General features: G+C 40.0%; 1 protein-coding gene across 1 annotated transcript in view; it reads left to right on the top strand.

The window, feature by feature from the left end:
* CAPN14 (calpain 14) overlaps nucleotides 1-18,755 on the top strand; it is a 47,238-nt gene extending 28,483 nt beyond the window's left edge. The window contains exons 12-22 of the mRNA XM_036749924.1: nucleotides 53-61; nucleotides 2,320-2,525; nucleotides 3,167-3,203; nucleotides 4,936-4,992; nucleotides 7,154-7,211; nucleotides 10,341-10,405; nucleotides 11,762-11,830; nucleotides 13,678-13,756; nucleotides 17,290-17,406; nucleotides 18,034-18,089; nucleotides 18,750-18,755. Coding sequence (XP_036605819.1) covers nucleotides 53-61; nucleotides 2,320-2,525; nucleotides 3,167-3,203; nucleotides 4,936-4,992; nucleotides 7,154-7,211; nucleotides 10,341-10,405; nucleotides 11,762-11,830; nucleotides 13,678-13,756; nucleotides 17,290-17,406; nucleotides 18,034-18,089; nucleotides 18,750-18,755 — 759 coding nt within the window. The remainder of the gene's footprint in view (nucleotides 1-52; nucleotides 62-2,319; nucleotides 2,526-3,166; nucleotides 3,204-4,935; nucleotides 4,993-7,153; nucleotides 7,212-10,340; nucleotides 10,406-11,761; nucleotides 11,831-13,677; nucleotides 13,757-17,289; nucleotides 17,407-18,033; nucleotides 18,090-18,749) is intronic.
* Nucleotides 18,756-21,609: the final 2,854 nt, after the last annotated feature.

Raw genomic sequence — 21,609 nt, 5'->3', positions numbered from 1 at the left:
ATCCTCAAAATAATTCTATAAAGTCACTGCTATTATTATCCCTGTTTTGCAGATGAGAAAAGTAAGACAAGAGAAATTAAATGAGTTGCCCAGGGCCCCACAGCTAGTGTCACAGGCAGGATTCAAACTCAGGTCTTCCTCACTCCAAAGTCAGAATTCTACACACTCCACCACCTCACTGCATCCACTAGCCAATATGTAATTACATACTACAATAAAACCTGTTTTTAAAATCATGTTGATGATACAGAAGAGGGCCGAGCCTTGTTGTAAGAGTTCATATCAAACTTTTCTGTATATAATTGTTACATTGGAGGCAGGATGGAACATAACTTTTGTCCAAACTTTTGATGATGAACCAATTTTTAGTCCTATTCTTCCTCCTCCTCCTCCTCCTCCTTATCAGTCATTAGCTTACATTGGTGAATAAAGGTAAAATTTACAAAGTCTTTTCTTTTTTTAATAATTTATTTTATTTCTAGTTTGTGGACTAAAACAAGCATTTCCATAATATAGTATAATAGAATAGTATAGTAAAATATAGTATAAAAATATAATATAGTATAATAAAGTAGTATTTTCTTCAGTGGTCTTTTGGACCTCCTTTTCCATTTGGCTAATTCTGCCTTTCAAGGCATTCTTCTCCTCATTGGCTTTTTGGAGCTCTTTTGCCATTTGAGTTAATCTATTTTTTAAGGTGTTGTTTTCTTCAGTGTATTTTTCAGTATTTTTTTGGGTCTCCTTTAGCAAGTCATTGACTTGTTTTTCATGGTTTTCTCGCATCCTTCTCATTTCTCTTCCCAATTTTTCCTCTACTTCTCTAACTTGCTTTTCCAAATCCTAATATAGTATAATAAAAAGACGATTGAACATGAAACTGCAAATCTGCTACGCACAACTACTGTCTATAACTTGTTGTTATTCCTTTTAAATATACAGCAAAGTTATCACGTAAATTTCTTTTTTCTTTTTTTTTTCTTCCCCCCTTCTCCAACCCTCCCCGCATCCTAGAGATAGGTGGGTATATTTATTCCTATTTTTTAAAGGAGGAGAATAAGGTTCAAAAAGTCAATCAGTCAGTGATTTGCCCAAGTTCGCACAGCTGAGATATTTAGGCTAGAACTCAGGTCTCTTGACTCAAGGCCCAGTGCCCTTTAATCCCTCTACACTGCTTCTCATCCCATCGCCTTTCCTAACATTTCATTTACTTTGTAAAAACAAAGCCTCTTGAAGGGAGTTTCACTACCCAGCCCATGGCATTTGAGCTCTTGCTACTGTTTGACTATGAAATTTTCCATCCCAGAAGAGCCAGATGGGCTGTCCAAAAACCCAGTATACCTTTCTTCCACCAAGCCCAGAAGGGCACTCTGCACACTTCTGTCTTTAAAAATTTGTTTTATGTATAAAGGAGGTGGGGAATGTCTTTTTTTGTTTTTCTGTTTAAAAAGCACTTCATAAACTTGCACAGTAAAAAAATATACCTTTTAAAAATGATGCTGATGAGGAAAGGGAATATATTTGCCTACTATTGTGTAGATGATTTTATTTTTTCATTTAATGTCTAAATTGACCAATAAGTATTTATTGAGTACCCAAATAAAAACACCAAAATTCCCACATGTTCTTTACACCCCATTATCATCCCCAGAGAATACTCTGACCACTGTTTTGGCAGGTTTGGCTGGCCCCGCTTCCAGCTAGACAGTGTGATATAGCGGATGGTATCTTGACTTAGGTCATAATAGAACTGGGTTCTAGTCTCAGCCCTGTTACATACTTGCTACATGTGACTTTGGGCAAGTCACCTCCACTTCCTCAGTTCCAGCCTCCTCCTCCTATCATGAATAATAATACCAGCTAGCATTTCTATAGAGCTTCAAGGTTTGCAAAGCAGTTTACAAATATCATCTCATTTTATTCTCATAACCCTGGGAGGCAGGTGCTATTATTATCCCCGCTTCATATGTGAGGAAACTGAAGCAGACAAAAGTTAAATGACTTGCCCAGGGTCAAACAGCTAGTAAGTATCTGAGGGTAGATTTGAACTCAGGTCTTCCAGATTCTAATTCTAGTGGTCTATCCATTGCAGCCTCTGGCTGGCTGAAGAGCTTGACTTAGATGCCTTCTGAGGTCCTCTTTAGTTCTAAATCTAGGATCCTGTTTTAACCTGACTTGTAAGTTTCCTTCTACCTCTGGTGACCTATGAGCTTCTACTGGTCTGGCTCTATTTTGGCTATAACCTTGGGGGATGGGGCAGGGCATGGGGAGGGAGGATTCCTGTAATTGCTTTACCTGGATTGTTCCATTTTCATTCAACAGTTTTGGAAAGGCAACCACCGGCTGCCCCAGGAGTTCTTCCAGAGAACCACCCCATTATTTGTCCCCAAAGACTTTCAGACAGTGAGAGAAGTGAGCTATGAGTTTTTCCTGGTGCCAGGCACTTACCTCATTGTTCCCTGTACCTCTGAGCCCTGGCAGGAATCTGAATTCATCCTAAGAGTCTTCTCCAGGAAGCATGCCTTATAGTAAGGAAGCCAGTTGGCTGCTCTCTCTGTCTCTCTTTTTCTCTTTGTCACTCTGTCTGTCTCTGTCTCTCTGTCTCTGTCTCTCTTTGTCTCTCTCTGTCTCTGTCTGTATCTCTCTCTGTCTCTGTCTGTCTCTCTCTCTCTCTCTCTCTGTAGGGGGGTGAGGTTTCTGCATGGTCTCTTTAGTGATGGGAATAAGGGGAAAAGAATAGAATAGCTAGGATGAGCAGGATGGAGAAGAAGCTAGTGACTAGAAAGGCACGGGATGACTTTTGTGGGTTTATAACTCCTAGTATATGGTCCCTTGCATATAGTAGGCCACCAGTAAATACTTTAGGATTCATTGGTTGAAATGTGGATCCTGAAAACCTTATAAAAGTTACAAGGACTTCACCGGGGGTCCTAATGATTATATATCAAATACTTCTCAGGCTAGGAAAGAAAGGGGGAAGGGAATCTGCTACTAAGTCAAAGGCAATTGAAAAAGAAATGGAAGAAAAATTAGAGAGAGGGGAACATAGAGGTGGCAGCTATCTATAGGAGGCAGAAGGAGGAAGAAGTGGGAGAAGGCAGATGATGAATCAGAATGTTCTCCCTTTCCCACAATGTCCCTGAATGCATCTTTTTTTTCCTATTCTCAGTGAAATGGGCAGCAGTTGCAGCTTTGTCCTCTCTAAGGTGAGTAAGTTGAGTTGAGAAGAGCAAGTTTGATCAGCTTAGAGTCTTTTTTACTGTTTTTAGTTTTGTATGGGAGCTTCCTCCTTTTGCTGCGCATTATACAGAAACTCTGCCATATTGACTAGTGGCTGTCTATCTCTGATTGGACAGACTGAGAAGGATGATGACTGGGCTGTGTATCTCAGGGAAGGTACCTCTGGTTTCAGGACCTTTTCAAACCAGTTCACTCTTCCTTCATCTCCTTATGGTCCATTTCAACCATTTCACTTATTGGTAGGTCCTTAAGGAAAGGGAAAACACAAACTACAACTGTTCGGGTGTCCAAGGGGGAAGTAAGCATTTATTAAATGCCTACTGTATGCCAGGCACTGTGCTAAGTGCTTTACATATAGTATCTCGTTTCTACCAAGGTGGAAGAGTTATTAAAAGAAAAGCTTGAAAGTCATGTATTAAGTGAAATTTTTATTTTGTATTTGAGTTTAGAATCTCAGAAAGTTAGAGCTACAAGGGACCTTAGGAGTCATAGATCTAGAGACAGAAAGGACTTCAGTGGCCATATGGTTCTACTCCTTCATTTTACTGTTAAGGAAACCAAAGCCCAAACCAAGGTGATTAAGGGATTAGCTCAAAATCACACAAAAAGCTGGCATCGGAGTCTGGGTCACTTAGTCTAATCCATCCATTTTGCATGTGAAGAGACTGAGACCCAGAGAAGTGAAATAACTAGCCTGAAATCACCCAGGAAATTACTGGGCAAAGCCAGGACTAGGACCCATGCCTCTTGACTTCGGACCCAATGTACTTCCTTTATTTATCTGCTTCATTGCTATTCTATTACCATGGATAATAAAAAACCAAGGATCCTGATATACTTTCCCCCTAAAAAAATCAAAATGCTTTCCAGACTTTCTTTATAGATATTTTCCACATAATTCACCTTTAGGAAGCATTAACCTCCTCTATACAGATGGAAAAATCAGGCTAAAAAGTGATCAGACCATATGAGTCAATGTTAGCTAGCCCCCAGATTCCTTGGCCAGAAGTCAAGTCCCACTGGCCTATAGTTTATGGGCCATTCTGAATCAACACGCTGCCTCTCTGTATAATTAATGGAAAGAAAGGGGGATTTAGAGTAAGAGAGTCTGGGTTCAAATTCTCACCGTCATTTTGTACCTGTGTAAAGTTGGACAAGTCACTTAAACTCTTGGATGCTCAGTTTCTTCATCTGGAAAACAAGGGGGTGAGGCTACGTCAACTTCAATGTCTCTTCCATACATATCATTGATGATGGTGTGATCACAGGGAGCCCTAACAAAACTGTCAGTGTAATGATGCGGTTCACGGGGGTGGGGGGGGGGGAGTCCTAGATCAAGTGTGACTGCAGCAGGATACCAGCTCCTAATCAGAGATGTTCAAGTAAGTGGAAAGATTAACCCTTGGCTTTTCAGTAAAAAGTAAATAAAATAAGGACCAAATTAAAAGATGAACAATTGAGAAACAGAAAGTGAAAGGTTAGAGAGGATTTTGGATAGATCACTGCCATCTCTCCTTTTCTCTCATGGGTGGAGATGGTTGGCAGTTGGGAGGAAAAACCAAAGCTTCTATCTCTCAGGACTTAGTCCCCTCACCCCCAAAGCATGAAGTGGAGGCAAAAAATGAGGAGCATCTGGGACAGGTGAGGAAGTATATACACTGACAGTGAATGAGCCCCTGTTTGCATTTCTTCCTGCAGGAGATAGTTGACAGATATGAAGGGCAGGAGGAATTCTTCACTAAACTATTTGAAAAAGTAAGTGGATCTTCTGGGGATGGACAGAGGGAATAGGGCAGAGGTTGAAGGGAAGCAGCTGTTCTTGCTAAGCTATATGCTTGACCCAGGTCAAGCTGGACTTACCTACCCTCTCCCAATCTTTTACCCCAGTTGGAAAGGCATGAACATAGGGGTTGTTAACTTGGGGTACATGGACTTTTAAAAATATATTTTAAAATATATATGTATATATAAATATATTTATTTATATTGTTATATTTATTATTATATACATTATTATATTTGCATATATAAACACACATATACACATATATTTTTAAATATAAATATATTTTTAAAATATATTTTGATAACTATTTAAATATAGCTGGTTTCCTTTGTAATCTTATGTATTTTTTATGCATTTAAAAATCATTCTGGGAAGGGGTCCAGACGCTTCACCCTTCAATAATAACCCTTTGGCTATTTGTCAAATAAGATAATGAACATTTTGGCCCCTGAGGGGATTTACTATGATAGGGCATTCTCCACAGAGAAGAAAATCTTTCAATAAACATTTATTTAGCCCCTACTATGTGCCAGGCATTGTGATAAGTATTGAGGATATAAATACAAAAATGGGGCTGTCATTGGAGCTTACATATAATCACTGGACCATCAAGAAGCTTATACTCTTCTAGGATGGGATTATATCAATGACGGGCCCTGGAGGAACAATGGGTACACAGCATGAGGGCGCCAGTGTACTAAATACAGTCTTTGCTCACTTGGACATTTGCAGAGAGTTCCCCAGTCCCAAGAACCTTATAAGAGGCAACCTGGGAAAGGAAACAGCTGTGAAAATCTAGTATATTATTAACAACAGAGAAGTAAATTTGATTAGGAGAAGGATGGCTAAGAAATCTGCGAGATTGTGACCTGATATTTAAGGATTGTCATTCTAACCAAAAGGTTCATGAATCTCTTCCTTATATTATTAACACAATAAGGCCCTCTTTAACCATAGGGTCTTAGATTTAAATGGACAACTTATTTGTCTCCTACTCAGATATTGATTTGCCTTTGGCATTTCACTAAATTAATCCCAAGGAACTAGACCTGAAGCTTCACCTTTTATTTATAGTGAGTTTTCTCTGTCTCCCCTGCAGCTTTCCTGCTCTAGGCTAACTGTCTGCACTTGATTTACAATATAACCTCTTTGGGTTTTTAATGTAATTTTATTTTTTAATTGAAAAATCTATTTTTTCTCTCACAAACTTCTCTCTCTCCCCATTCCTCTCTCCCTCCCTCCTCCAAAACAAAGAAAAAAGAAAAACAAAACCCTTGTAACAAATAAGCATAGTCAAGCAAAACAAATTCCTACATTGGTTATGTCCAAAATACTTATGTCTCCTTTTGCACTCTGAGTCTATATCCTCTCTATCAGGATGTAGGTAGAATACTGCATCATTGGTAGTGGGACCTCTTTGTAAAAGTCCTAACTCCAGCTTTCATCATCAGTCAAACCACAAGTTTGCTATTCCTTGCACAGTAACAAGACATCCTGGCTAAACAGGTGCTGTTCCTGTCCAGCTGTTTGCTCTCAAGCACCAAAGAGTTCCTATTCAGAAAAGGCCTTGAAACCGTGCTGAATAGAGACTGGAGGGGAAAATTCCAGTGGTTTGATATAACACACGGTAGCGCATAGTGAGCTCCCAGTAGTCAAATCTGATCCTACTAAGCATCTATTAAGAACCTTTTACTTGCAAGGCACTGTGCTAGGCACTAAGAACACAAAGGGGAAAAAAGGGAAAATAATCTTTGCCTCAGGGAGCTTGCATTCTATTGGAGGAATAGTTTGTACCTAATTAAGTATACATGTGATAATTTTCAAAGAAGAAAATGAATGTTAACAACTAAAGCGATCAATCAAGAAAGACTTCCTTTTATCAATGACACATGAACAGAGTCTTGAAGGAAGACAGGGATCTTGAGAGGAGGGAATACACAGAGGTGGGAGATGGAGGGCCATGTTTAGGGAACAGCAAACCGGCTAGTATGCCTGGAATATAGGGTTCATAACAGAGGCTACAATAAGCCAGGAAAGGTAGGCTGGAGTCACTTAGTTTTTTATTGCTTTATGTTCTGTCTTCACTAATGATAGATCATTCAACCTCTTCTCTTTTGTCCTTCCTTTCAGTGCCCAGAAATAGATGCAATCCAATTGCAGGAGATTCTGAACAACATGACCTGGACGTGTAAGTGTTTCAATCTCTTTCTTTGTGAAGACAGAGGAGTTCTATCTTCCATGATTCTCTAACTTGGATTTTTCCTCTCTGATGGTGGAATGTCATCCTTTGACCTCACTGTGTTGACTTGAGCACACACCAGACCCTTATACTCACCCAACAGTGAAGGCTTTCTTAGAATCATAGAAGCTCAGAGATGGAAGGGAGCTCAGAGAGCACCTAGTCCAATCCATACCCAAGCTGGAATCTCCTCTATAATGTATATGATGTACAAATGTCTTAGTGCAATTTCCTGCTGTTAAAGGCTTAAAACTGCATTAAGACTTTTGAAACACCGTGTATGTTCCCACTGGAAGACCTCCGGGACTGAATACTCCTGACCTCTGTAGGTAGCCCATTCTGTTTTTAAACAGCTCTAATTATTAGAAAGCTCTTCCTCATGTCGAGCTGAAATCTGCCTTTCTTTAATTCCCATACTTTGATCAATGTGATTCCTGTGCTTTCTGGCTTCAAGGCTAATCCCTTTTCCATATAACTGACAATTTTAAGACAACTGTCACGTCTTATCTTTTGTAGGCTGGGTATTATAGATAAAATATGAATATGGAAGTAGATATATTCATATACATATGCATACATATATATTATATATAGATATATGTATGTGTGTATGTATATATGTATATGTACATGTACGTGTTTATGTATGTGTACCTAGTTCCTTCCATCAAGCGTCAGGCCACCAATTTGTATCAACCATCTTCCTCTGGGTAGGCTCTAGTTTGTCAATGATGTTCATCATGTAATGAAAGTTTGAGAGCTGACTGGCATTCTGAGATATGTAGTTCAGAGGGACAAGCATTTTCCTCTCGGCCCTGACAGTTCTCTGTTGATTTTTTTAACCCAAGTGCAGGAATTTACATTTTTCCGTGTTACATTTTCTCTCATTAGACTTAATCTATTGCTCTAGTATATCAGAATCTTTTTTAAAATTTTAATTCTATAATTGAACATATAATTCTTCCTCTAGCTTTACATCATCTGAAAATTTTATAAGCATGTCATCTACATCAGGCCCCAGGCCTTAATAAAAATGTTGAACAGAACAGGGCCAACGAAAGATCACTGCAACATTCATAAGAATAAGAGATAGCTCTCCAGGTTTGCATCAATCTATGAATGCCGTTCTGTGGGTCTGGTTGCTCAATGAGTTTCAAATGTGCTTAACTATACAACTTTCAAGCAGTGAAGCTGGAAATCTTCACTTGCTTTCTCAGCTAGGATATGTAAATATTTTGATAGATGAATTGTAAAGAATGATTATTTTGTTCATTTTACTACTGTAGGAGTTATTACTATGGGATATTGATATTTTTAAAAATGGAATTGTTGAAGTAAGAGCTGGCTGGTTAAAGAATTCTGGATGACTGGTAAAGTCTTAATACTTACATGCAAGGCTGAATAATGGGGGAGTATTTTTTTTTTTCACTAAGAATTTATACCAGCAGGTAAGGACTCAAGCCACTCCTTCATTTCTAATATCTTCCAGTAGTTATGGGAAATGAGCTCAAGGAGAGCATTGACTATACCCTCAGAACTGTTGAATGGTGTTTGGTCAAAATGGGCCTCTGTATATGACTGAGAAATCCACGTGACAATGTGACTTAAATAATTTTGTCCCAAGTTCTCTTTAGATCAGTCAGTATACAGATGAAGGTCTTTTATTATTATTTTTATTAATTATAATTAATATGATTATTTTAAGTAATAATAATACATCATTAACACAGATAACCATATATAGTATGAAGGCTAACCCTGAGTTCTTAAAAACTATGCAATGCTTTGGCAATATATCTATTATCCTACATTTAGTTTAGTTGTTTTGTTTTTAATGTACAAATATATGAAGGTGGTATTCTGGTCTGGTAGCTGTTCATATAAAAAAATACTAGGGGTTTTAGTTGGCCAGAGATTAACAATGAGCAAACAGTGGAGTGTGAATGCTAAAAAAAAGTTAGTGTCCCAAACATAGCAATGTAGTTTAGTGGAAGTCAGGAGTCAGGACTTCTGAGTTAGAATGTCAGTTTTGACACTTAGAAAGCTATGTGACCAGGGCAAGTGACTTTACTTCATTACACTCAGTTTCCATTTCTGTAAAATGAGGATCACAATAATATTGTGGTTGTACCACATGTTTCATTAGGCTAGTGTGAGAAAAATGCTCTGTGAACCCCAAAGTGCTATAGAAATCTGAGTTATTATGATAATACTTGTAATAATAATAGTAATGGTCCCATAGTATACTGAATAGATGAGACTACAACTGGACTATTATGCTTAATTCTGTTTACCATATTTTAAAAGATATGCAGTGAACCAGAATGTGTCCAGAGAGGGTGACCCGGGTAATGAGAGATCTAGAAATCATGTCTTTGCTTTTACTCCAGATATATTCAGGCTCCATGGTTGTTCAATCAATCAATATTTATTAATATTTATAATGCCAGGCACAATGTTAAGCCTTCCTGCTCTTTAGATGACCTTATCATAACAACTGTCACTTGTAGAGTGTTTTAAAGTTTTCAAAGTATTCTGCACACATTATGTCATTTTGCACTCACAACCTTGCAAGATAAGTCCTACAAGGATTATCCAATTTAATCCAAACAATACAATTTATAGATGAGTAAACAGAATCTCATACCAGTTAAATGACTTGCCTATGGTCACACAGCTACTTAGTACCAGGAGTGAAATTTGAACCTAGGTTTTCCTGACTCTAAGGCCAGTACTTTTTCCATAACGTACCCAATGAAATGGTACTCAGTCCATAAGACTATCCCTCTGCTGTCTGCTCTACCCCAGATAATGGTGAGGTTGATGGTAGTTATCCAGACTGTCTGGACATCCCCTGATGTTACCATACATGAGGAGACCAGCATTCCTGGATGCTGCTTTTTCCACCTACTATCAGAGCTAATCCCCCTCATCCCGATTTTCCCCTCATATGTCCCCATTTAAGTGGCCAGGACACAATTACCTTACCTGAGTACCAAAGGGAGTGCCCTCTTCTTTAAAAAGGGCTGGCACTGTGGAAACAAGATCCTTATGTAAATTCTCCCCATCTCTTTGCAGACATGTCCAGCCTGAAGCCCACCTTCAGTATGGATGCTTGCCTAGGGATTCTGGCACTGCTTGATGTATCTTTTCCAGCTCCAGGGAATGGAGGAGGGAGAAGGAGGAGGGAGGAGGGGGAGGAAGAATGCTGCTCTCAACTTTCAAGGATTCTTCACAGCTCTGGGATAGCTAGGAGGAGTGAGGCACAGTAGCAATGACCTAGGAGTCTCTCTGTAGTATTTCTGTGATTTCTGTCTTTTACAGATCAGGTGAAGAGGGTACAGATAAGTTACCTACTATATAGAGAGAGGGCCATTGGAATCACAGGATCTGAGAGCTTGAAATAGCCTTAAAGATCATCTAATCCAAGTTCCTCCTTCTTCTTGTAAGGACAAAAGGCCTATGCCTTCACAAGATTCTTCATTTGTGGTTAAAGTGCTAATGTAGAGTCAGGAGACATACAAAGGAATTGTTGCCTCAGATACTTACCAAAAGTGTGACGTGGTCAAGTCACTTAACTGTCCAGTGCCTTAGCTTCTTCATCTGTAAAATGGAATTGATACCTGATATATCTACCACATAGGGTTGTTGTGAAGATCAAATACATTAGCATATGTAATGTGCTTTGCAAATCTTAAAGTGCTATGTGAATTGAAGTTACTATTATTAAGAGGAAGACTACCATAAGGAATAGAGTCCTAGACTCCATAATGTAGAAGCCAAATCCTGCCTTTGGCACTTATTTCGTGACACTGGGCAAGTCACTTCATTTTGCTGAACCTCAATATCCTGTTCTATAAAACGGGGATATTCATACCTTTCATACTTACCAGACAAGGTTATTGTGGGGCTCTAAGGAGATGATGTGAGATAATACATGCAAAGATCTTCACAAGCTTGAAAATATTACATAAATGTCATTTATTATCTACTCTCTGTTGGTGGAGGAGGCCAGAGGAGAAATTTAAATGTTACCAGATAATCTTACCAAATGATCAGTCAACAAGCATTTATTAAGTGCCTCCTATGAGTCAGGCACATGTATCCTCAGCACTGAGGTAAAAAATGGAAACGTCTCGCCCTTAAGGCCTTACATTCTGTTGGAAGGAAACAATATGTGCACATATATACAAGCATAGACAAAGTATGTATGCATAGAAATATATAAAAACATGTGTACAAGTACATGTAATACACAGAGTACATCTAATACATACATATACAGCTATACAGCAATACAAGATAATTTGGGGGGAGGTCACTAGCAATTGGGGAGATCAAGAAAGAATTTGAGCTGAGCTTCGAAGGAAACCAGAGATTCTAATCCACAAAATGAGTGGATGTCACACGGATGGTTAAGGGTTGATTATAATACTGTGTCTGTGAAGTTCCATTGTTCTTTTCTGATGTGTCACTGTTGACCTTGACCCCTAATGAAGCTTAATGCTACAGGCACTGTGAGCATTCAAGAATTCCGGTGCCTTTGGAAGCGACTACTGATCTATCAGGTAAAAACAAATCTTCACCAAACTGAATTTTCTGATTTTATAGTTACTGTGGTTGAAATAATTTAACTTTGATTGAGTCTCCTAGTATATCTATTTCTGCCATTTAAAAAGATGGCACTCATTCTCAGAGGTTGTATTAAATACTAAAACTAGCATTTGGATTGCTCATCAGGAGACCTGGGATCCATTTAGATCTGACTCTACCACTACCTACTTCTGGGACCTCCAGTAAATCACTTGACTTCTCTGAGTCTTAGGTCCTTCCTCTGGAAAAAAAGAGGGGAAGTGTCTAGATGACCTCCAATGCAGGGCTCTTCCAGAATGAGTATTTTATGACTCAGTTCTATGATATTGAAGAATGGTGGTCAGAAGACGGATTCTAAGAATGACTTTCCATCATTCTTTTATGGGAATGGGCCCTTAGGCAAACTGAATATTTGGGTTTTCATAGGATCTTCTGATCATTCTGGTGAATTTCAGACACAGGCCTTAGATGCAGTAGTTCCTGTAAAAAAAAATAAGGGTACAAGGAGATTAAAGCAGAAAGAAAAATCTCAGGCATACAAAATATTTATAATGACACTTCTTTTTAGTAGAAAGAAAGATAAAGGTACAAGGAGATTAAAGCAGAAAGAAAAATCTCAGGCATACAAAAATATTTATAATGGCACTTCTTTTTAGTAGAAAGAAACTAAAAACAAAGTGGAAAATCCCTCATTTGAGAAATGGCTAAACAAATTGCAGTACATTGATGTAATGTATTGTGTTTAAAGAAACAATGAATATGAAGAATTCAGAGAAACATGGCAAAACTTGTAGGAACTGATCAACAAAGTGAAGGAAGTAGAATTGAGAAAACAATATATCCAATAGCTACAATAATGTGGAAAGAGCAACAGCATTGAGATGAAACTTAATGCCGTATAATTATAAAGATCAAACCTGGCCCCGAAAAAGAGATAGGAAAATGCAACTTCTTCCCTTCTTTGCAGACGTGGGGAACTATGGGTGAGGACCGCTGTACGTACTGTTCTATTTGGTTGATGTACTTTTGGTGAACTGCTTTTTCGTCCTCTCTTTTTCATTCTTTGTTATAACTGATAGCTGTCCAGAGAGGAGAGAAGATTGGGGTATATTTGGAAATAAAGGTGATAGGAAAGCAAAAGTTATTAATAAAAAAGATTAAGTTAAGGGCTCAGAAACTATGTCCCATGAGGATTTGATGAAGGAACTGAGAATATTTGCCCTGGAGAAGACTACAGGGGGAGAAGAATAACTGTCTTCAAATATATGAAGGGGTATGTGGAAGTAGATTTGTTCAGTGTGGCTCCAGAGGGAGGAAATGAGGCTAATAGAGGGAAAACCAGGAAGCAGATTTTTGGTCTCCCTAAGAAAAAACTTTTTCATAATGAATGTCCCAAAATGAATAGGCCATGCCACACTGTCATAGACTTAGAGTGGAAAAAACCCTTAAAGATGATCAAGTCTAGTCGTCTCATTTCATAGATAAGGAAATGGAGGCATAGAGTGGTGAAGAGATTTGTCCAAAATCACATAGGTCAGGGGGTGGGGAATCTTGGGCCTTGAGGCTGCAGGTTCCCTATCCCTGACATAGGTCATGATTGGCAGAGTCAGGCTTCAAGCTCAGGTCCTCTGACTCCAAATCCAATATTCTCTCCACTATACCACATTGGTCAAGGTAGAAAGCCCTGCAGCACTGATAAGCATCTTTCCATGGGACTATAGAAAGAATTTCTGTATGGAGTGGGAAGCTAGACTAGAGAATTTCCAAGGTCCCTTCCAACTCTCAGGCCTAATGATCTTGCCTTGGTTTTGGTTCCTAACAGGAGGTTTTCCACAAACAAGACCAGCACAAGTCAGGGTTCCTGGAATCAGGGCAGCTTCGGGCTGCTGCTCAGGAAGCTGGTGAGTTCTAGTATGGTTAATTTTTTTTCTAGACTTCATTGATTCCAGGAGCATCCAAGGAAGGCCCAGGAGGAACAGTTTGTAGACAGGTAGATGTGATGCTCTTATCTTCAAGGCTGTTCCATAAATCCAGAGGACTCAGTAAAGGCAGATATATTCAGTCAGGAAAAATTCATGCTCTCAGAATTCAGTGCACAAAAATAAATGGCATTTTTCCTATCAGCTTTGTTAAACCTAGAACAACAGACTCATTGGGGGAAGGATTTAATGCAAGAAGTATTTATTAAGAACCTACTAAGTATAAGGTACCCTATTAGTCTCCTTGCCACCAATTAGTTTATATGCTGATGGGGTGTGGTTTATAATGTACCAAGGTAAATAAATAAAAGGTCATTTGAGCACCAACAACTGGGAGGATCAGGAAAGGTTTCATATAAGAGGTGGCACCTGACATGTTTCTCAAAGTAAGATAAGTATTATAAGAGGTAAACACGAGGAGGGAGTATATCCCAGGCATGGGGAACAGCCTGTATGAAGGCACAGAAATGAGAGGTAGAATGCTAGGTTCTCACAGAACTTGGTTGGAATGAAGGGTGTTTGAAGGGGAGCAGTGCCTAAATGGAAAGTTTGGTAGGAGTCAGATTGTGGATGGCCTTAATAGCCTCTATTTTATTCTAGGGTAGCTAGGTGCCTCAGTGGATAGAGCACTAGGCCTGGAGTCAGGAAGACTCCTCTTCCTGAGTTCAAATGTGTTCTCAGATACTTACTAGCTGTGTGCCTCTGGGCAAGTCACTTGACTCTGTTTGCCTCGCAGTTCCTCATCTGTAAAAATGAGCCAGAGAAGGAAATGGCAAACCACTCTAGTATCTCTCTGCCCAGAAAAACCCCAAATGGGGTCATTAAGAGTCAGAGGTGACTCAACAAAATTTTTATTCTAGAGACAATAGTGAGTCCCTGAAGACTTCTGACAGTGGAGGGATGTGGTTAGAATGGTGCTTTAGTAAGATTAATCTCACAGCTGTGTACAGGATGGATTAGAAAGAGGGGGACACTGTAAGGAGGGAGGCCAATGTGAAGGCTGTTGTAATAGTATAGGTGAGGTGCGATGAAGACATTGTCATAGCCTCTTTTCCTTCTCTGCGTTTCGGTGATCTCATCAATTCCTGCAGATCTAGTTATCATCTCTATGTAGATGCCTCCTAGATCTGTCTAGTCCTGGTCTCTCTCTTGGGTTCCGTTCCAGCTTCAGTCCAGAATCTCTAACTGGATGTCCCCCAGGCATCTCAAACTCAGTATGTCCAAAGCATAATTCATCTCTCCACCATCGCCCGACCCTGAACCTACACCTTCTTCCTACCTTCCCTATTTCTAGTTAGTGAATCATCATCTTTCCAGGCATCCAGATTCGAATCTTGGAGTCATCCTTGACTCTTCCCTCCCCCACCTCTCCTGTCCAATTAGTGGCCAAGTGTTGATTCCACCCACACAACCTCTTATATCTCATCTTTTTCCTGTTTTTGCTACAACCCCCCTGGTTCAGTATTTTATCACTGCTCAACAGGAGTATGATTTCTATTGTTTCCTAATTGGTCGCCTTGTCTCAAGTCTTGTCTTTCCAATCCTCCACACAGCTGCCAAAGAGAGCCCCAGCAGCTCCCTATGGCCTCTATGATAAAAAATAATTACTAATAATAATGAGGATAGCTGACATTTATACAGCACATACTGTGGGCCAGTACAAATTCCTGTTTGGTTTTTCAAGCTGTTTACGATGTGGCTCTGCCCTCCAGTTTCAGGCTCACTACTCCTCTTCACACACTCTGTGTTCTAGCTGCACTGGCATATTTGCTGTTTGACTTGCTAGGTGGTGCAGTAGGCAGAGAAAAACCTGAGTTCCTATGCAGTCTCAGACACTCCCCAGCTGCATGACCTTGGGAAGTCATTTAACCTCTGTTTACCTCAGTTACCTTAACTGTAAAATGGGGATAATATTAACACCTCCCTCCTAGAGTTATTGTGAGGATAAAATGAGATGATATTTGTAAAGTGTTTAGCACAGTGCCTGACACATAGTAGGTGCTTAATGAGTGGTTGCTTGCTTTCTATCCCTTGCACTTGTTCTCCCATCTTCTGTCTCCATGTGTGGAATGCTCTCTTTTCTTCACCTGAACCTCTTAGAATCCCTGTTGTTGTTGTGGTTGTGGTTGCTGTTCAGTTGTTCAGTCATGTTCAACTATTCATGACCCCATGGACCATAGCGCATCAGGCCGTTCTAAACTTCCCCCTCTGCCAAATCTATCCAAGCTCACGTTCGCTGCTTCCATAACACTATCTATCCATTTTATCCTCTGCCATCCCCTTCTCCTTTTGCCTTCAATCTTTCCCAACATCAGGGTCTTTTCCAATGAGTCCTGTCTTCTTGTTATGTGGCCAACGTTTTTAAGCTTCAGCTTTACTTAGAATCCCTACTTTCTTTCAACACTGAGTCAAGCCCCATCTCCTGTGTGAGATCTTTCCTAGTCCCAATAGCAACTAGGGTCTTCTCCTGCACCTGAAACTATGCTGCCTTTACTTTGGATGTATTTTTCATTTTTCAATGTATATATATATGGTCCCCTGATAGAACATAAGCTCCTCCAGAGCAGCTCTTAGGCAATGAGAGTGTATGAAAGGGAGTAATATAAAACAAGCCTGGAAAGGTAATAAGAGTTGTTGTTCAGTTGTTTCTGACTCTCTGTGACCCTGTGGACCATAGCACCCCAATACTGTCCATGGTGTTTTCTTGGCAAAGCTGCTGGAGTGGTTTGCCATTTCCTTCTTCTGTATATTAAGGCAAACAGAGGTTAAGTGACTTGCCCAGGGTCACAGAGCTAGTAAGTACTTGAGGCCAGATCTGAACTCAGGTCTTCCTGACTCCAGGCCTAGTATTCTATCCATGGAGCTATCTAGCAGCATCTTGGTAATGAGAGTACTGGATTTAGAATCATAGGCTCTGGGTTCAAATACTGGCTCTGGTACTGATTGCCTGTGTGATCATGAGTGAGTCACTTAATTTTGCTGGGCCTCAGTTTACTCAGCTGTAAAGTGAGAGGGTTGAAATAAACCATCACCTTAAATGTTCCCCCCAACTCAAGATCTCAGAAATGAGAATTCCATTTTTTTGGCCTTGTATTTCCAGTATCCCTTCCAGTAGTACAGTGTCAGACCCAGACCAAGATCTTAATAAATAATTGTTCACTGATAGATGGAGGCAAGAGTTGACATAGAGATAGACTAAAGGCTGTCAGCACCTGAGGCAACCAATAAGGTGGTATATTGTATAGAGAACAGGACCTTGAGTCAAGATGATCTGAGTTTGACTCACTCCCTAGGTGGGTGGCCTTGGGTAAGTCACTCACTAGACTGTGACTCAATTTACTCATCTCTAAAGTAGGGATAATAATAGCACATTCCTCACAGGATAGTGCCACATAAATGCTATTACTGTCATCATCATTATCATCAGTGTGCTTATCAATGTTTCCTTCCAAAAGGAATTTTACTCAGCGATGAAGTGTGCAACCTAATGGCCATTCGATATGGCAACTCTAATCGGAAGATCGGTTTTGAGAACTTTGTCTACTTCATGCTTCGGGTGGAGAACGTGGAAGGTGAGGTACCGCAGGCTTGTGCTGAACCTTCTACTCTATCGTTTTCTATATCTTGTTCTGGGAAGAATAGCATGTGACAATCAATTACTTTGTTCAGTGACCATCCCTGTGGTTTCCCATGCCAACATATCCATCCCTCACTAACATTTCTTCATCTATGTCTCCCTCCTGTTAGAATGTAAGCTCCTTAAAGGCAGGGATTGTCTTACTTTTGTATGTGCATCCCTAGTACTTAGCACAATACTTACCAAATAGAAAGCTCTTGATACATGCTTTTTCATGTCATTTCATCCATCCACCAGTTCACCTGTTTGGACTGGAACACAGCTGGTAGCGACAGTTGGGATATTTTCCAGGACATGACAGTATGAGGCCAGAGACCTCAGAGACCATGAAAAGAAGATGGAGAGGGTTTTTTTTCTTACCATCACGTCCCAGAGGGAACATCCTTCTGTGGGTGGAGGCAAAGAAAAGCACACTTTTCACTTATGAGGCAGAATGTGGCAGGAGATGGAATGATTAATCAAAGCGTACCTCATCTCTAATATCCACCTTCAAAGGCAAATTTTAGTATCAAAATTCTACCATCATTGAACTCCCTGGGTTTTTTTTTTTGCTTTTGCACAGACGCCTTTCGAAACTTGACCCACGATAACGAAGGAATATACCTTTTGAAGTCTGAGGTAAGATAGTTCCTAATTAACCAATTCCCACCTGCCTAGATGAACCATCATCCTAGGCTCAGGTTGTTATGGGGAAAAGTGTCTTTTGGGAGATTCTTTGAATTAGGAAAACCTGATGGCTAATGCCAAATGCTAACTCTGCCCCTTCCATCAACTCCTGAACCTATTTAAAACAGGTTCCCTCATTTCCAAGGGAATTGCCTTAGTCCCCTCCCTGAAGAGATGCTGTGCTCATTGCTTGGGATGTCCAAAAGCCAAACTGCATTGTGAGAGTCAGCATGAGATTCAGGTTTTAATTGTCCTAGTTCAATAAGGCCATGAACCCTGAGATATGGAAGGCTGTAATGTCAGCACCTTAATTTTTTCCTTATGCGATTTAGCCTCAATATAGTGGTTTTTTTTGAATAATGAATCAACAAGCTCTTCTCAAGCTAAGTGCTAGAATTTCTTTTCCTACCCGTCACATGAAGACTGACTTAGTGAATTGAAAGGACTTGTCCTAGTCTCTAAGCCACTCCAATTTCTCAACATGACATCATTACTAAAGACTTTAGGAGCCTGGAACAGCTGATGAATTTCTTTAATACTACTCCTTCATTTCCTGATCCCATCCCTGTGGTTCTTAAGACGCCCTTCTAATCTCCATCTCCATTTTCATAGGGGTAGATAAACTGAGGAGAGTTAGTAGAACACAAAGCTGTTTATATGGTCCACATAACAGACAGAAAGAGAAATGCCAGGTTTCTGGAGATTAGGGAACAAGCAGAATCAGGTAGTGTAGCATAGTGGTTAGATAGTTGCAGTGTCAGGAAGACCTGAGTTAAAGTTTTGCCTCTGATGTCTGTTGATTGTTTGACACATCATTTAACTTCTTAGTATCCCAGACTGCACATTTGCTCTGCATTGATAGGATATCCTCACCAGAATTTCCCTCTACCAATGAAATCACAGAGCAGGACAAAAAGCAATGAAAACTTTATCCTGAGCTTTCCTTTGGTTCTGTTATTGTTTCATTATTAATAGTAACAAGAGTAAATATAGCGCTATTTCACAGAGGATGAAGGAAATACATTTCATGGATATTGCTCTTTTCTTTTGCTGTCATAAAGGAATCATAATTCATGTATGTATATCAATCATCTGAATGCATCCCATAACCAAATATTTTTGATGTACAATCTTGGATTTCCCCCCATAGTCTGTATATCAAGTTGAATTCATGGAAAAAATTTATGTTGCGAATGAAGTATAAAATCAACCTGTATCTTAGTTGCCATCATTCATAGGTACCATGTGAGTTGACTATATTTTAGGTTGATTTATCTTTAGTATCATGTGAGGCTTCCTGTGTCCTCTGACATTCAGAGAAACAGTCAGCATCATACCCAAAGAGTGTCCTGTAACTAGGAGTAGCTGGCTGGTTCAGCACTGAGGTAGCAGATAGCAGAAAAGTCCCCCAGCAGGGCTAAGTTCACTGACCCTGCAGGGGCAGGCTGGGGCAGCATGGCTGGGAATATTTAGGGAAGAGGGGCAATCACCAGTACTAATAAATTTAATTAAGCTGGTAGACTTCTGTGCCTTTAGGTAGTTTGGATTGTTCACAAAATGAGAGTAGGAAGACAGTGTGACTCAGTGGAAAAACCACTGACTCTGGAATCAGAAGACTATCTGTGTGACCTTGTAGTTACTTAACCTCCATGGGCCTCAATTTCCTCATTTGTAAAATGGGGGGGTGGACTTGAGAAACTTTTAGGTTCTTTACAGCTCTAGATTGATGACTGTAAGGTTTGGATGAATCTCTGAGGAACGGGAAGGGCTCCACTGCAGGACCTGAGGTCTCTAAGGAGGATTTTTTCTGCCATCAATGTGCTTTTGCTCATTAACTAGAAGAGAAATGACTGGGAAGAAGGGAGTAAGGGAGAGATAGAGATGGACAGAAAGAGTGACAGAGAGAGGCAGAGACAGAAGCAGGGAGATAGAGACAAACAGAATGAGATAGCTAGCTAGCTAGCTAGATAGATAGACAGAGAGAGAGTTCTTCCCTTGGATGCCTATTGCCTTATGATAATTCTTGGTGCTATCGCTCTATGGCAAGGAGTCAGTGTTTTTATATAAGGCCCAAACTTCAGATGATAAGGGCTTCCAGAGACAGCTGAAGTGGCATTTGTGATAATATACAGAGATTCTATCACATCACCCCTAGAGTATATTATGAATTGTCGTTGAGTTGTGTCCAGCCCATTTGGGTTTTTCATGGCAAAGATACTGGAGTTATTTGCCATTTCCTTCTCCAGAACATTTTACAGATGAGGAAACTAAGGCAAACAGGGTTGTGACTTGCCCAGGGTCACACAGCTAGCAAGTGTCTGAGGCCAGGTTTGAACTCAGGAAGATGAGTCTTGTTGACTTCAGACCTAGCACTCTATCCACTGCACCACCTAGCTTCCCATGGCTTCTAGAGACCTGGTGCTTTATTACCAAACTATCCATTCACTCTATTTCCTGGAAGTGTCCCAGGTGTAGTGATCACAGAATTATAGATTTCCAGTTAGAAGTGACCTTAGAGACCACTTAGTTCAGCTCCCTCATTTGACAGATGAAGAAAGTAAGTCCTAGAGAAGTTAATTGATTTACTCAGTGTCACCCAGATCACAAGTAGCAGAGCTAGGATTTGAACCGAGGTCTTCTTCCACCTCCAGATCCAGTGCTCTTAGGGGATCTCCTGCACCACTGAGTTAGGCTCAGCATGTCGTGTATAGGTAATGAATGAGTACCCACTGTACTTCCAAGTCTTAACCTTTATAACTTCCATTATTTTCCAGTGGTTGATGATGACTCTGTATTGCTGAGAAGTCTGGAGCCCAGTCTGACTGCACCTCCTGCAATACCATGGATTCTACAGATATTCTTTGGGTATCTGCGTATGTAATAGAACACAGCTCTCATCTGATATTAAGAAATGTCCAAGATTTTGTTAGTCAGTATGTGTACTCCCTCCAACAATGCAGATCACAGCCCTTCATGCTCCATGAGTTGCCTTTGCTGAAAACATGATTATCTGATGGCCAACCTGATCACAAGTCTCTTTGCACTTAGCTAAGTTGGCTGTTGTAAACAGTCATTGTCAGACTTATTTCTAGATGGGTGAGGCCTACTAGAGCTTGCACCGTACTGGATTGCTATTCAAGAATATTTAGGCCCTTTATGATCCATGCTTCCAGGTTGATTATATGTAACTTCCCCCCACCCCTCATACTCTCCATTCCAATCAAACCAGCCTGCCATTCCACTTCTCATTTCCTGCCTTTGTGTAAGATGTCCATGCTTGAAATGATCTCTAAGTCTGCTACTTGGAATACCTGGCTCCCTTTTATTGGTTCAAGTGTAAATTCTAGTTAGAGACCTTTCCTAATTCTGCCATTTGTGGGTACTCTGCTGTTAAAATTATCTGATGTTTACTTTATAATATTTTGTAATTATATATTGTCCCCTCCCCCAGTCAAATGTAAGCTTCATGAAG

The sequence above is a fragment of the Trichosurus vulpecula genome, chromosome 3, assembly GCF_011100635.1.
Source record: "Trichosurus vulpecula isolate mTriVul1 chromosome 3, mTriVul1.pri, whole genome shotgun sequence".
NCBI classification, from domain to species: Eukaryota; Metazoa; Chordata; class Mammalia; order Diprotodontia; family Phalangeridae; genus Trichosurus; species Trichosurus vulpecula.
This window is presented reverse-complemented; position numbering and strand designations above follow the sequence as displayed.